This window comes from Tupaia chinensis, unplaced genomic scaffold, assembly GCF_000334495.1.
Source record: "Tupaia chinensis unplaced genomic scaffold, TupChi_1.0 Scaffold000215_1, whole genome shotgun sequence".
Classification (NCBI taxonomy): Eukaryota; Metazoa; Chordata; class Mammalia; order Scandentia; family Tupaiidae; genus Tupaia; species Tupaia belangeri.
Genome location: NW_006159690.1, coordinates 4,394,024 through 4,408,885, shown reverse-complemented (window position 1 = coordinate 4,408,885; position 14,862 = coordinate 4,394,024). Strand labels below are relative to the sequence as shown.

Below are 14,862 nucleotides of genomic sequence, written 5' to 3'. Positions count from 1 at the left end.
AAAGAGTGGGCCACGTTCCTCCTGTTTCCCCTCCTTACCTGTGGTGGACATCGCCATCTGTCACTGCAGTTTTCCCTTCGGTGCTGGACTCATTTTAGAATCTTTCTCAATATAGATTTATGTGGGCTGTGGCCTGGTGATTAAGGGAGCCAGATCCCACATGGCTGGGTGTGGTTCGAATCCTCACACCGATGGCTTGAAAAACATGCTGGGCACATGTGTGTGCATGCTCCAAAACCCAACAGGTGGAGAGATGAAGGAGAAGGTGTTGCAGTGTGATCATACCCCACTGGGAATGATTACCTCCTTCTTCCCTCCCAGCAAGTGCTCCCGTCCTCTGGCAATTAAAAAATACACACACACGTGCACACAGCTATTACCAGCCCCAACCTGAATTCCCAAGGAGTTCTAGTAGTTCACTAGAGAGCTGTCCATTCTGATGTGGGGGATGATCAACTGTTACTTTAATAAAAATGTATTTACTTTAAAATATCATTTGGGCCAGCTCTCTGGTGCAGCAGTAACACACTATCTTCCTTGCTCAAGAGAAGCTCAATCTTACATGGTACCTTAGTTCGAATCCCTGACACAGTCATTCTGAAAAACATGCTGGCATATGTGCGAGTGTCCGAGATCTAACAGGCTGGAGCCCTGGAGGAAGGGGATCGGAGTGTGACCAGACCCTTCAGAGGATACTTTTGTCTGTCTGCCTCGTCCTCTCTCTCTCTCTCTCTCTCTCTCTCTCTAGTGTGCACAGACATGCTTTATCATGAATTAAGAAAAATTATTATTTGGTACTGGCAGGTGGCATGTTGTTTAAGGGTGCTGGACTCCCACATGGCCAACCATGGTTCGAGCCTCAAACCTGGCGGCTTTCTCTTTCTCTCTCCCTCTCTCTTTCTCTGTCCCTCTCTGGTCAAATTAAAAAAAAAAAAAAAAAAAAAAAAAAAAAGATGAGAAAATAAATAAAGTTTAAAATTTTTTAAAATCAGTTTAGGTCAGGTCTGTGTGAAAGAATATTCAGTCTATGTAACTTTCACCCATCTGTGAAATCTTTCTCACCAGTGGGCTATTGTGATTGTCATAGGAAGACAGTCTCATTCTGAAGAGTGCTTATAACTGTATTATTTGTGACAGGTGGCACATATCTGTCTCCTTATGATGTTGCTTTTTGTTTCTCTTTGCCTTGAGAATATAGAGCAGTCAGGGTTACTCCTCAGTAATTCAGGGACTGGTCTGATACAAGCCGGATTGTTCCTGCCCCTTTTTTCTGTTGCCTTCACTCTGGATGCTTCCTCTTCATCTATTCATAAGCCTGCACTGAAAAACGACAGCTCTTCTCTAATTCTGTTACGTTAGACTATATTACATTGGTCTAAAATAAAAATTATGTGTTGAGAATAAATCCCCAACTTCACAGTTTTCCGCTGCTGGAAACCGTTTGTGCAGCAGAGATAACATTTGACGGGTGCGTACCAGTTCTAGGAGTAATAAGCGCATCAGTCTCCCCATTTGTCTGCCCCAATGGACTTTCGTGTATATTCATGCTCTTCTCTAAACTGACTCCTGTCCTAGTGGTGTTTCATTTGTGAGTCGTAGAGTTTCCCCACTGAGCACCTGGGTGGGTGACCAGTCCTCAGTTTGCATGTCAGTCTATTTAATAATACATCTGGGGCATATTCATATGGAAAACACTAAGTCTTCTGGATTCAATTAGCTTTTTTATTAGTTTTCCCATTTTAAAATAAAAAAACAGATCTTTATAGAAAAACTATGAAACATATAAGAACATACAAAGCATACCAAGAAATAACCACTCTTGACCTCTTTCAGACCGTTTTCTAAACCTATGCTCAGTTTCAGCAGCAGTGTGTAAATATGTGTACTAATGTACATAAGAACTGTGAAACTAGCAAGCAAATATATAGACGTCCTTTTTGCTGCCTGCCATTGTGACCCAGAAAATTTTATGAAACCTATAAAGGTTCCCGTTTTAATGACATCTGTGGGGCGTAAACTTCTCTTTCTCCATCTCTTCTGAACCTCCACCTCCTGGTGATTATCATCTTTGGTGCATTCTCTATCTAAGGTCTTCCGGGAATAGCTCCTTCTTCCTCACTTGGCAATAAATGGAAGGAAGAGTCACAGTCTTAGGGGTGTTTCTAAACTATTTTCTGCTAACCTATAGGTGAAAAAAATTTTTTTTTCCTCCTTTCTTTTAGCTACAAGCGATATATTCCAGAAACGTTGAATAAGTCCATCAGACAGAGGAACCTTCTCACCAGAATGCGTATCAATAATGTTTTCAAGGATTTCCTAAAGGAATTTAACAACAAGACCATCTGTGACAGCAGTGTGTCCACACATGACCTGAAGGTGAAATACCTGGCTACCTTGGAAACCTTGACAAAACATTATGGTGCTGAAATATTTGAGACGTCCATGCTACTGATTTCATCAGAAAATGAGATGAATTGGTTTCATTCAAATGACAGTGGCAACATCCTCTACTACGAAGTGATGGTGACTGGAAATCTTGGGATCCAGTGGAGGCAGAAACCCAATGTAAGTGGCTTTCGATAGCTCGTCAGAGAGAATGGTCTGCCACACAGCGTCTGCTGTCTGCCCTCACATTTGCCTGCTGACAGGCCCCTCGCCCCTGCACGCTGAGACCGTAGGCCAGAGACCATGCTATCATTTCCCTTTCATCTCACTCACACAGCGAAAGGTCTAACTAAGTTTTTTTTTTATTATTTATTTAATGTTATCATCATTTTTTAAAAAGTTTGCTACAGGACATGTGTGTTCACCAGAGAGAGAAAGAAACAGAGAGAAAGAGAGGAAAGTGAGAAAGCAAGCCACCAGGTTGGGGATTCAAACTGAAGTCAGCCGTGTGGGAGTCCAGCACCTTAACCATCACACCACCCGCTGGACCTAAAACTAAGTATTCAGTTCTGTAGAAAACAGTGACATACAATAGTAGCATGTACATTTATGCAGTAACGTAAGAATAGCAGACTTGTACTGTGTGCTCACCATGAGCCAAGTGCTTTCCTAGGCATTTGTACATGTAGTAATGAATTTGTTTCCAAACAAAGAACCTTTAAGGGAAGTACTCTATTATCTCCATGAAAGATAAGCACAGGGAGAGACAGAGGAGTTCAGATCATCACTAATAAATGATTGCCCCAAGATTTGAACTCGGGCTTCTGGCTTCATGATGAGATAGGCTCATAGACTTTGCATTGTGAAGTTTCTTTATGAGATGTTTGTTGGATGAGGCAATAAAGCAGAATGGTTGACGAGGATGGGCTTTACAGTATGGATCGCATTCAGATTTTAGCTTCACTACTTTTCATTTATGTCGGCTGCATATTATTCATGTGTAAAAGGGAAGTACTTACTATAGGAAGGTCATAGGGTTGTTGAAAGAATGAACTGGTATTTAGCACAGAACCTGACGTATGATAAACGTTCAGTTAGTTATAATAGTTGCTCTAATATTATAATTATAAGTAATATTTAAGTAAATGTGACACTTACTTTCTTTGCCTGTTTTATTCTAATACAAAAATCACAATGTCTACTGCTTACCAAGGACTTCCTGTATGGTAGCTACTGTGCTATTAAATGTTTATCTCTCAGAAGGTTCTCAGAGAACCTTGTGAAGATGTAAGTTCTCTGTTTTGTGGATGAGGAAATGGAGATTCAAAGAGATGATCTAACTAGATAAGTACCTGGAAGAGGCAAGAACTTAGCCCAGATCGCTAGTGTCCAAGGCCCGTGCTACTTAAAGTATTTACACTGGTGCAGATGTATTCTCTTCAATGTATAGATTATTAAGGCTGCGCAGGTATCTTTAACTCAACATGTAGATTATCTGCGCATAGAATTCGTATTTTCCCTTGAAAGCAGAACATGAGTACTGTTATCATCCAGATGATTGGTCATAGAAGGAGAAAGCTCCTTTCTCTGCAGCCCGATTTGGGAAGAGCACGTTCTCTGCCTGTGTTGAAGTACGTGTATCAGTCTGAAGGTGAGGGGACCTGATCACAGTGTGGGTCTAGTGGGCAGTTACTTCCCTTTCTCAGTTTCCATGCACGTGGAATGATAAGAGTTCAGTCATTGTACTCATTAAGGTCTCTTCCATATATGCTGTCCCATGATTCCTTGGGAGGATCCAAGCCTTTGACCCTAAGCCACAAGTGTCATCTCTTCTCATTCCTCTGTAAGTCCCGGTGTGCCGGCTTTTCCCTCCTTGGGACTAGAACCTGCGTGTGTTTCCAGAAGCATTGACTTTTCCCAACAGGAAATGAGAAAGCTAACATAACCCTGTCATTTTATCAGGTTGTTCCTGCTGAAAAAAAATAAACTGAAGCGGAAAAAACTGGAAAATAAACACAAAAAGGATGAGGAGAAAATAAAAATCTGGGAAGAATGGAACAATTTTTCTTACTTCCCTGAAATCACTCACATTGTAATAAAGGAGTCTGTGGTTAGCATTAACAAACAGGACAACAAAAAAATGGTAAGTTTGCTCTGGAAGCTCTAAGTCCGGAACTGGTGATAAGAGTGGTGTCTTGCAGAGGATAGTTACATAGCACGTGATTTTCATGGTTCCTGTTCCAAAGAGAAAATCTTATTTAAGCCAGAAAGTCCCTCTTGTGGAGAGATTACTCTTGTCGGTTTTGAAGTTATGTCAGTATATTTCATTGCCTTTCTTAGGTCTTACAGATGCGAATCTGCCTTAGGGTTTGCACCTTCCCAAAAATTTTTTTAGCAGCAGTATTTAATTCCTGAAAGTTAGTGGATTTGAAGGGAAACAAATCAATGAATGTCGGTTTTCCTCCCAGCGGCTCACAAAAGTCTTGCACTGCTTGGGGGAGCCTGTGACCTGAGATAGATGGAGCCCCACTTTGCACGTGAGCACCATGAGGCAGAGTGTCAGGCCACAGTAGAGTCCTCCTCATGGTATCGGCACACTCAGGTGACACATGAACAGAGAAAGGGATTTTCAGTGCCACTTCCTCTTTGTTGGTATCACTCGAGGACACACAGACAAGCAGGCCAGTTTGGCAGGGGAAGTGGAAGTTCTGCCAAAATCAACATGTTTGTGTCAGAGGAAGTCACGGCGGACAGCACGTGGAGGGAATGGGCTGCTGAGACAGGGCCCTCTCACGAGCAGGGGTGGCCACGCCAGGGAAGCACCCTGCTTTGTTTATAACTCAGCACTATCTCTGTCAGCATGGTGACACTCCTCGCTGAGAACGCGTCTGATGTAGTTAAGGGAAGATGGCTGCTCTCGCACGTACAGAGTTACCTGTTTGTTTGGCATAACTGTTTGGAAAGCAGTTTGGCAACATGTGTTAAAGACTTGAAAGTATTTATATATCTCTCCAGGAGTCTCGGGACTCTGTCTTTCAGAAAAATTGTGAGATATAGGCAGTAGTTTATGAATAAGGATGTTCATAGTCCAGCCGAGTACCACAGAGGTAGTGTGATGCTCTGTGATGGTGAAGGCACGTGGAAAGGTCGTGAGTTCTCCTCCCAAGATCATTTCTTGAGATCTCCCTGAACAGGCTAGCATGTACACACACCCAAGATCCTGGCTGGCTCAGGATGGATTGCAGCATGAAAACCCTATTGGGGTACCTGTCTCTCTCTCTCATGGAAGAAGCAAATAAATAAACCTTAAAAAGATGTTCATTCCAGTGTTATTTACAGCGTCAAAATACTGAAAGCAACCCAGATATACAATAAATAGGAGAATGGAAATATAAATCACAATTCACCTTATAGTGAAGAATCTTTTCATCAGATTGCTGATTTTTTTGTTTGTTTGTTTTTGGAGAGGTTTTTGCTATAGGGTGCGTGCGCTCACCAGACAGACAGAGAGAGACAGAGACACAGAAAGCGAGAAATCACTCCTCAGGGCGTATGGCCATGCCACAATCCCTTCTCCTCCATTCTCCTCTCGGGATCTTGGGCACACACGCACATGCACCTGGCGTGAGTTTAAGTCACTGGGTCCAGGGCTCAAACCGTGATCGACTACATGGGAGTCCAGCAACATAGCCATTATGCTAACTGCTGGCCCCTTCTACTTCTATCTTCACCTTGTTTTAAATACATTTCATTGATTAAATTAACGGTATATACTTTGTTTACAAAAGACAAAGTTTAAAACCATTCATAATCTCACCATAAATAAACATTAATTTATAAATTTAAAGGTGTTAATATTGGGTTATTTTTCTTTTCTCTTTATTTATTTATTTCTTCTGAGAGAGAAATAGACAGATAGGCACCCCAATAGTTTTCATGCTGTAATCCACTCCCAGTCTCAGCCAGCCCAGATCCCAGGCACACATGTGCTCACGGAGGTCCCAGGACATGAACCTAGCATGCTTTCCATGTGGATCCAATTAAGTTACCATTGCACCATTGCCTGGCCCTTATTTGGTTATTTTTCTAAAAGAAGGTACATGCACATGCATACTTTTTTGAATTTTTCTGAGCAAAACTGGTACCATTTTATTTTGTACCTTTTTTGACTTACAAAAGCATTTTTCCAGATCATTGAAAAAATTTAGCAATCACGGGACCAGTAGTTAGCGTAATGGCTATGTGGCCGGACTCCTATGTAGTCGACCGTGGTTCGAGTCCTGGACCTGGTGGCTTAAATTCATGCCAGGTGCATGAGTGAGAAAGCAAGTCGCTTGGTCCAGGACTCGAACTGCAGTTAGCCATGTGGGAGTCCAGCGCCTCAACCACCATGCCACCTACTGTCTCCCCCACAATTCTGTTTTAAATGTCTGCTCACTGTGTGCCTCCCCCTCGAGTCGGCCTCTTAAGATGGCAGGTGCATGATATAATCATGGGAATTTCTTCTCCTTCTACAGGAACTGAAGCTCTCTTCCCACGAGGAGGCCTTGTCATTTGTGTCCCTGGTGGACGGCTACTTCCGGCTCACAGCAGATGCCCATCATTTCCTCTGCACCGACGTGGCTCCCCCACTGATCGTTCACAACATACAGAACGGCTGTCATGGTCCAATCTGGTTGGTTCTAGAACCTCTACGTTTGCCCTTGGTGTGAAAAGAGCTCACATTTAGTAATGGGGTGTGACTCTCCAGATCCCCATGTCATCAGTTGTTTAGGCTTGGCCATGCTGACTGGTACTTCCTGGGCACCCTCTCTGCCATTCTGCTGGCCAAGCTTTGGTCAGGCTTTCTTGTTATCTTCTTACTATAGTCCTAGCACCTTCCCCTCAACTCTTCTTCCTGTCTTGGCTTTCTCCTCCTAGTTTGACCCCTTACCACTGCATAACTGACCAAGAAGTGCTGTACTTCCTAACCTCTGAGTGTGTCAAATGCTTTTAAGTGATTCCAGAAAGATAGAACACAAATCTCAGTGTGCGACAATGTAGTAGAAAGAGTCCTGAGTAAGCATGTCCTAAAGTGCAGGATAAATAGCAGGGGGACCAGTGGGGTGATGCAGCCTTCAGGCCAGAAGGAGCTTTGCGGATGTCTTGTTCCGTCTGCATCTCAGAGCTGGAGCCTGTGCCCACTTCCCTGTGGTGATGGCACTACCTGAGGCAGCCTAAGACTATGGCCGTACCAATCCATGTGCCAGGCCTACTCCTCAGTCTGATCTGGAGCTGTAGTTTGCCTCCCCGTAACTGCTCCCTACTCATTTGAGTTCTGCCTTTTGAGACAGCAGGACTTTCATTTCCTCTCTCCTGTACAACTGTCTATCCAGTGAGGGAGAATATCTGCTGGGTTTCCTCCAGACCTCTTTGTCCAGACCAACAGAGATCTGGGGAGGTAGTCCTCCAGCCGCCTTCCACTTAACACACTTCCCACCTTCTTCTTCATCCCAGTTCCCTTGTGGACAGGTGGCTTCCTTCATAAGGGGCAGTCCCTGGCCTGGAGAGGCTCATAGACTCATGACAAGACAGACATGCCAAGCATTGCAGAACAAGAGTTGAGAATGGTAGAAATGTCTTCTTCCAGTTTTTCAAACTGGCGCTGTGCCGCAGGGCTCAGGAACTTGCTTTCCCTTGGCCTGGAATGCCCTTCACCCGGAAACCACACAGTCCCCACTTCCTGCAGGTGTTAGGTAACTGCTACCTTATCTGTAGGTCTTCCCTGACAGATAACAACCCCTCTTCCCTGTCTCCATTCCATACTCCCTGGCTGCTGCATTGCACGTTCTGGTCTTTGGAGCATTTGCTACCTCCTGACACTGTGTTTATTCCGTGTCTGGGTGCCTCTGGTCTGACTGTCCTCACCTCCCAGAGCAGGAGCTTCAAGGCAGGCACTGTCTGCACGACTTCCTACTTTCTCTGCACCCACAGGGCCTGGGCCATCACGGGTGCCCAGTATTTGTTGAACAAGTGAGTGTTGAATGTCCCATGAGAGGCTAAAACTCACTGCCTGAGGAGCCTTCTCAGAGCAGGCAGCACTCAAATTGCTTTACATGTGGAGGAGTCAGCAGTGGTTTGCTAAGTCCTCAAGAGAGAGAAGAGTGTCCTGGGTGAGGGATCAGCATAGGCAGAGCCATTAAAACCATGGAGCAGTGGGAAAGGACTTTGTCTCTATTGTTCTAGACATGTCTGGCCATCTGGGATGGTGGAAAGGAGTGGGTGTGGGATCCCAACCACTGCATCATGGCCAGCTTCTCATCCTCACCCTACCAGGCCTGGGGAGGCCATCTGGCTAGAGCTGGAGATAGCATCTACAGGAAATTAAGAACAGGCAGAGCCCAGGGCCATGGGCAGTGGGCAGAGTCCTCTTCTAGACCTTGGACTCTTGATCTGTCTTGAGGCTCCTCAGCATCTCCACTTGCTTCCCATGTCATATCAGAGAGGGCTTTAGGGACCCGGGCAGATGGTATGATGGGGCACGAGACTTGGGGCAGCCCCGGGAGGCAGCTGGCCCAGGACTTTACCAGGTTCAGTTTGGTGTGAGCTTTTTCTCCCTTTGCCTGCTCCCCCTCTAGCACAGAATACGCCATCAATAAATTACGGCAAGAAGGAAGCGAGGAGGGCATGTACGTGCTGCGATGGAGCTGCACCGACTTTGACAACATCCTCATGACCGTCACTTGCTCGGAGAAGTCTGAGGTCAGTCAGACACTAGCTTAAGCCAAGCCTTATGGCCACTGGATGTCCAGTGTAGCCTGGCCCAGGAGCTGCTGGAGATGACTACCCTTGGGGACTTGGGGGCAAAGGCCTGGGTGTCTATGACTCCTGGGAGATCCGACAAGGGCACCTATTCTCCAAGAGGAGCCCACCTCAAGCAGCCAGGCCCTCATATCCTTCTGTCCTTGGGGCCCTCTCTTTCATCCTTCAAGGCACGGCCTGTGGCACGACCCGCTGTGGCTCCAGAAGGTAGTTCACACCATCTGTTTGTACCATTTAATATAATCATTTAGAGTGACTTACTCTAGACTCAGCACCAAGATCATCACAGACGCAAGAGCCATCTGTCTGCCATGGTCACTGGTACAAACCAGCGCCAAAATGCCACCTCATTAGCACAGCCTAACAAGATTGGCTGCAGACATTTTAACAAGTTGCTGGACCATGTTTTGACCAAGTAGAGATGTCAATTAGTTGTATTAGACATCTATTAAGTATCTATTCTAAGAATTGTTATCTTTATCTCCCAGGACCACAGATGCCTTTGTTATTGATGTAATATTTAAAAAATACCCAGTGGAATATTTTTACAGACGAGTTTTACAGATTTAGTCCACATAAACACACTAGTATTGGTCCAGCACAACACGAACCAAGAAGAATGAGGCAGGAAAGGGGTCTTGGAGAAGGAGGTCAGTGCATTAGCACATTGTGGAGCTCAGACACAGGAAAGAAAAGTCCTGGAGAGCCCTAGGGATGGAAGAGGAGATGGCAGGAGGAACCCAGCATCCCCCAGGGTCCGGGTGCAGTGTCTAGGGGCTGCTGCCTGCCCAGGTCGTCCCTGTGTAGCTAGGCCTCGGCGCTGATACGGCTCAGTGGCTCTGAATGTTCCAGAACTGTTGTCCTCATAGGAAACCTGTCCTCTCTCTTCTTCAGTCTTCAGAGGAAGTTTAATACTTTAAACTAATGCTTGAGATAGCCTAGCAGCCTTCGGAGGCAGAATTGTCCTGTGCTGTGCCAGGAATGTCAGTGATTCAGTAAGGTGGCCACCTGATGTCTGATTGCCTGGGGACCCAGAAGTCATGGATGACTGCCAGTGCTTACTTTACTTGTTTTAGTAGGCTCTGTGCTAAACATTTTGTCTGCACTTTTTTGTTTGTTTGTTTTTAATTTTTAAATTTGCTCCAGGGCTTGTGTGCTTACTGGAGGGAGACAGGATAAAAGCACCCCAAAAGGATGGCCACACTGCAGTCCCTTCCCCATTCTCCTCTTGGGATTTTGGGCATGCACCCACACCACATGCACACATATGTGCACGTGCACCCAGTGTATTTTTCAAGCCACCAGGTCTAGGACTCGAACTGTGCAGTCAGCCACATGGCATCCAGCCGCCCTATCTGCCATGCCACCAGCTGGCCCTTTGCCTGCATGTTCTTGTGTAAGCCATGTAACAGTTCATGAGATAGGTGCTATTAGCCCATTGTATAGATGAAGTATCAGGCATTAAGATTTTAAATATCATATCCTAGTTTATACTGAAATAGGTCTTACTGGCCTTGTAGAAAGAGAGCCTATGAGGAAACACTTCTGCTTATTGTTCCCTTCTGGTACCATAGAGCCCTGAAGCTGGACCAGGCAGCCAAACACCAACTTCCATGGTGGTTCTCCTCAGGGAGATGCATGGTTTGGGAGGGTTCACTTTGAGGGAGTACCTGAATAAATTTTGCTGTCATAAATATTATGTCATGGATGATATTAGCTGACCTTTACAAAGTTCTTACTAAGTTTTTTAATGTGCTATTTCATGTAATCACAGCAAAAATTCTATGAGGTCACTATTTTCATGAACATCACCTTACAGGTCAAAAACCAAGTACAACTTTGGTAGAAGTAATTGCTGTGTGTGCTGTAGTATTAACTCTCTTTTATCAGTGCCTTCTCCTGGGCCCCCTTTGATTGACTGATAGTCTGGGATTTATGGATGCTCTCCGAGAGAGCATGGAGCTTCTGTACTCTCTTTACGTGGCTTTCCCTTCTGATAGCATCTTACACACTCAAGGAACATTCGTCTGACCCTGTTTTCTAAATGGCAGGTCCTTGGTAGCCAGAAGCAGTTTAAGAACTTTCAAATCGAGGTGCAGAAGGGCCGCTACAGCCTGCACGGCTCGGACCGCAGCTTCCCCAGCCTGGGAGACCTCATGAGCCACCTCAAGAAGCAGATCCTGCGCACGGACAACATCAGCTTTGTGCTGAAACGCTGCTGCCAGCCGAAGCCCCGAGGTTCGTCTCCCTGTGCCAGGACCAGGCTGTCTGCCCTCCGCGACGTCCTTTCCCCTCAGTGATACCCCCAGACCCAGACCGAGGAAAAGATGCTGGCTGGCTGGTATCAAGAAATTAGCCCTTTCCCACAGTTTCTGGGTGTTTTCCATTGAGTTTTGCCCTCACCTCAAATCCCATCCTTTAGAGTGTCAGTATTTTCTATGGAAAAGACATATACTTTTCTCAGCAATTTAGGCTTCGGAAACAGCCATGTTCAGGATTAGTAAGCAAAAACTTTTTTTCTTCTTTAAGACAAAATGTCCTGAGAGCATTTCTGTTACTGATGCATCTGAGAAATGTTCCTGGGACATTTTCTCTGGTACAAGGACTGTGTTCAATGCAAAGAATCATAAATGCGTGAAGCCCAGCCCTGCTCTCTGAGGCTTTCCAGCCTAATACAGAAAATGTTCTAACTAAATGGGACCACTATATTTTTCTCACATTCATATATATATGTGAGCAATTCATAAATATGAGGATTTGCATATATATATTTCATATATGTGAGATTTTACATGTATGTAATTGATATATATGTTAAGAATTTACATAGATGAGAATTTTATATATGCACACATATAGGTGCATGCGTATGTGTGTGTGTATATGTCTATGTTTTACCCTGGGATTGAAAAGAAAGCAATAGTCCCCATCCCCGAGTCACGTGCATGGAGGAGGCAGATCTTGAGCTGAGTGTGGGACGATGAGCAGGGGGTTGCCCATTAAACGAGGGCATTTCCAGCAGAGCTGGGAGCATGTACTGAGGAAAGGTGGCGGGCAGAAAGCTGGGCTGTAGGACGGTCTGGAGGGCCAACGTGGAGGTGGAGGTGGAGAGACGGAAAGGTGAGGTGGTGGGGGTTCCATTCTGGGTCACAGGAGGACTTGGATGATTGGTCGAGGAGCTGGGACTTCGTCCTGTAGGCTGTGGGGGGCCATGGGAAGATTAGGAAGTAAAATGGATGAAGGGGCAAGGGGCTCAGCTGCTCCTTTATTTATTTATTTATTTTTTTAGAATTATTTGTTCAGTTTTATTTATCATTATTTAATTTGGCCAGAAAGAGAGCAGGAAAGTGAGAAAGCAAACCCCCAGGTCAGCCATGTGGAGTCCAGCACTTTAACTCCCTCGGTACCCGCTGGCCCCTCAGCTGCTCCTTTAAACCCCATGAACAGTGTCATGGATATCTGCAGAGTGAGTCATTGTCTCTTAGGTTGTGAAGACTGGAAGGACTTAGGTGTCCCCTGGTGAAGTGCTGGATTTTATAGATGAGAAAACTGAGGCCCACAGGAGTGAACTGGGCCTCGCTGTAGGTCAAGGTTGAAGAGTTTGGATGCCAGATCATTTGAGTACTGGTTTTTGATGTTCCCCGACCTCAGGAGACTACCTTTCCTTAGAAGGAGTCCGGCCCCAGAGAAGAGACAGCACTGTTCAGTTAGTGTGGGAAGGAGGTACTCCAAGGAGCCCCTTCGTTTGAGATACTCCTTGTCCTCTTAAGAGATCACGTCTGCCTCTGTGAGTCTTTGGTCAGGTGGGCAGAGGAAGCAGCCCCAGGACGGAAATGGGCCTGGGTTCTCCTTGTTTGAACCACTCTTTAGTGTTTCCCAAGGGGCCTGTCATTAACTTGGTGAAAGAGGAAGAAGTTGGGTTCTTGTTGATCAGATAGGGTTTCCTGCCAGCTGGGGGAATAACTGCAGCCTTTGTTTCTGTGCTCAGAGTTGTCCTGCAAAGGTAAAAACACAGTTGCCACTTGGTGGTGAGACCTCACAACAAGTTAAAACCTTAAGAGTGAGGCTCAGCCATGGCGGAGTGCATACGGGATGCTGCTACTCGGTAGGCGGAAGCCATGTGGGAGGCCTAGGTTCAGTTCCCAGCCCACCTAAAAGCCCAGTGTAGGGGCCTGTGCCTGTGGTGCTAGCTACATAGGAGGATCACAGCACAGCGAGACTGTCTAAAACACCACACACACAGACCCACACACACCCTTAAAGCCTAACAACCCTATTTACCCACACCATCTCTCCTAGCTACTGAAAGTAGGTTTTCTGTCCCTGGGATTACTGGTCTCTGGGTGAGGCTGAGGACATAGAGAATAGCAACCACTGGAATGAGAAGTCTGTGGCAGGTCGAGACCAGGACATGATTTCTTTGAAGAAGGGGAGCCCTGGGAACCAGTAGCTCCCAATCGGTAGAGGCACAGGAATGGAATGGAACCTTTCTATCATAGCTGCTGTTGAGTTGGAAAGTTAGCACTGAGTATGTTCAGTGTCGGGCTCTCCAACTTGCTTAGGAACTCTGGGCGTTGAAGCACAGTGCTAGACAAGTCAGCAGGCAATAAGGTCTGAAGAGTGAGGCCCTCTCTCAGTAGCTCCTGTATTGATGGGCCCTACGGTGCAGTGTATTGCGTATTTCATATTTTTCAACCACACAGTAGCTATTTGTGGTTATTATGGAGTTGAGGAAATTGACGCTTAGATGTTACGTGACTCGCTCACTCAAGGCCATAGTTACTGTTTCTAGTAGGAGTTAGTAACAATAATGGCTACTGTCCTGTGAGTAATACTACAACCTGCCAGGCGTCTTTGAAGGTCTTTCATGTTTTAAGTCACCTACTCCTCAGACCCACCCAGAGTGTGTCGTTTTCCCCATTACACTTACCCGAGATTACTTACGCAGAAGAATGGGGAAGTGACCTAAGACTTCAAGCCCAGCGGTGTTTTCTCATCTTCGTCACACTGTCTTTGCAAAGGTGCAGTTGCGGCCCTCAGCTTAAAAATCTGGGCAAGGGCCAATTCTCACAGCCTTGGAAGGAAGGGATTGTGAGGGCCTGGTGGTGGTGAAAGTGAGAATAAGGCCTGTGTGCAAGGCTTTTTACTTAGATCCTCAAAAGCCCTCTATCTTCCCTCTGCCACCTGTGAATTGGAGAAGTTGTGAAATCGTGAAGATTTGACGTTGGGGCTGGTTGGCCTTCCTAACCACAGGGTTCCAGTAGCCGTGCCCTGCTCTGGGTTTCTTACTAGAAAATGCAACCAAGAAACTTCTCATGGGATTTCTAGCAAGCAAAGTGGAGCAGGGGTCACTCAGAATGGCAGTGACAGCCAAGCAGATCCACCGTCGCTGTCCTCTGTCCAGTGCCACTGCCCACCTGCAATCAGGGTGACTGGTAAGGAGGACACAAGGACCCCCGGGGCCCCAGTCCTCTGCCCCAAATCCCATATGTCCTCCTCTGTGCAGTCCAACATGGTGCTTGGTTTCTGCACGCTGCAGCTCTGGCGCTAAGGACACCTCTGCAGTCCTCTGCCAAAGGCTTGGGACCCTGATGGTACAGCACAGATGGGGAGACAGCTAATGAGACCCTGGGCCCAGTGATGGAGCATTTACTAGACCCCAGGCACCAGGAATGC

The 14,862-nt window shown here is 46.0% G+C and overlaps 1 protein-coding gene across 1 annotated transcript in view; it reads left to right on the top strand.

Moving 5' to 3' along the window:
* Positions 1 to 14,862, top strand: part of JAK1 (Janus kinase 1) — a 67,246-nt gene that overhangs the window by 30,259 nt on the left and 22,125 nt on the right. Inside the window, 6 exon segments of the mRNA XM_006147535.3 lie at positions 2,223 to 2,565; positions 4,348 to 4,361; positions 4,363 to 4,528; positions 6,903 to 7,060; positions 9,003 to 9,126; positions 11,238 to 11,424. Coding sequence (XP_006147597.1) covers positions 2,223 to 2,565; positions 4,348 to 4,361; positions 4,363 to 4,528; positions 6,903 to 7,060; positions 9,003 to 9,126; positions 11,238 to 11,424 — 992 coding nt within the window.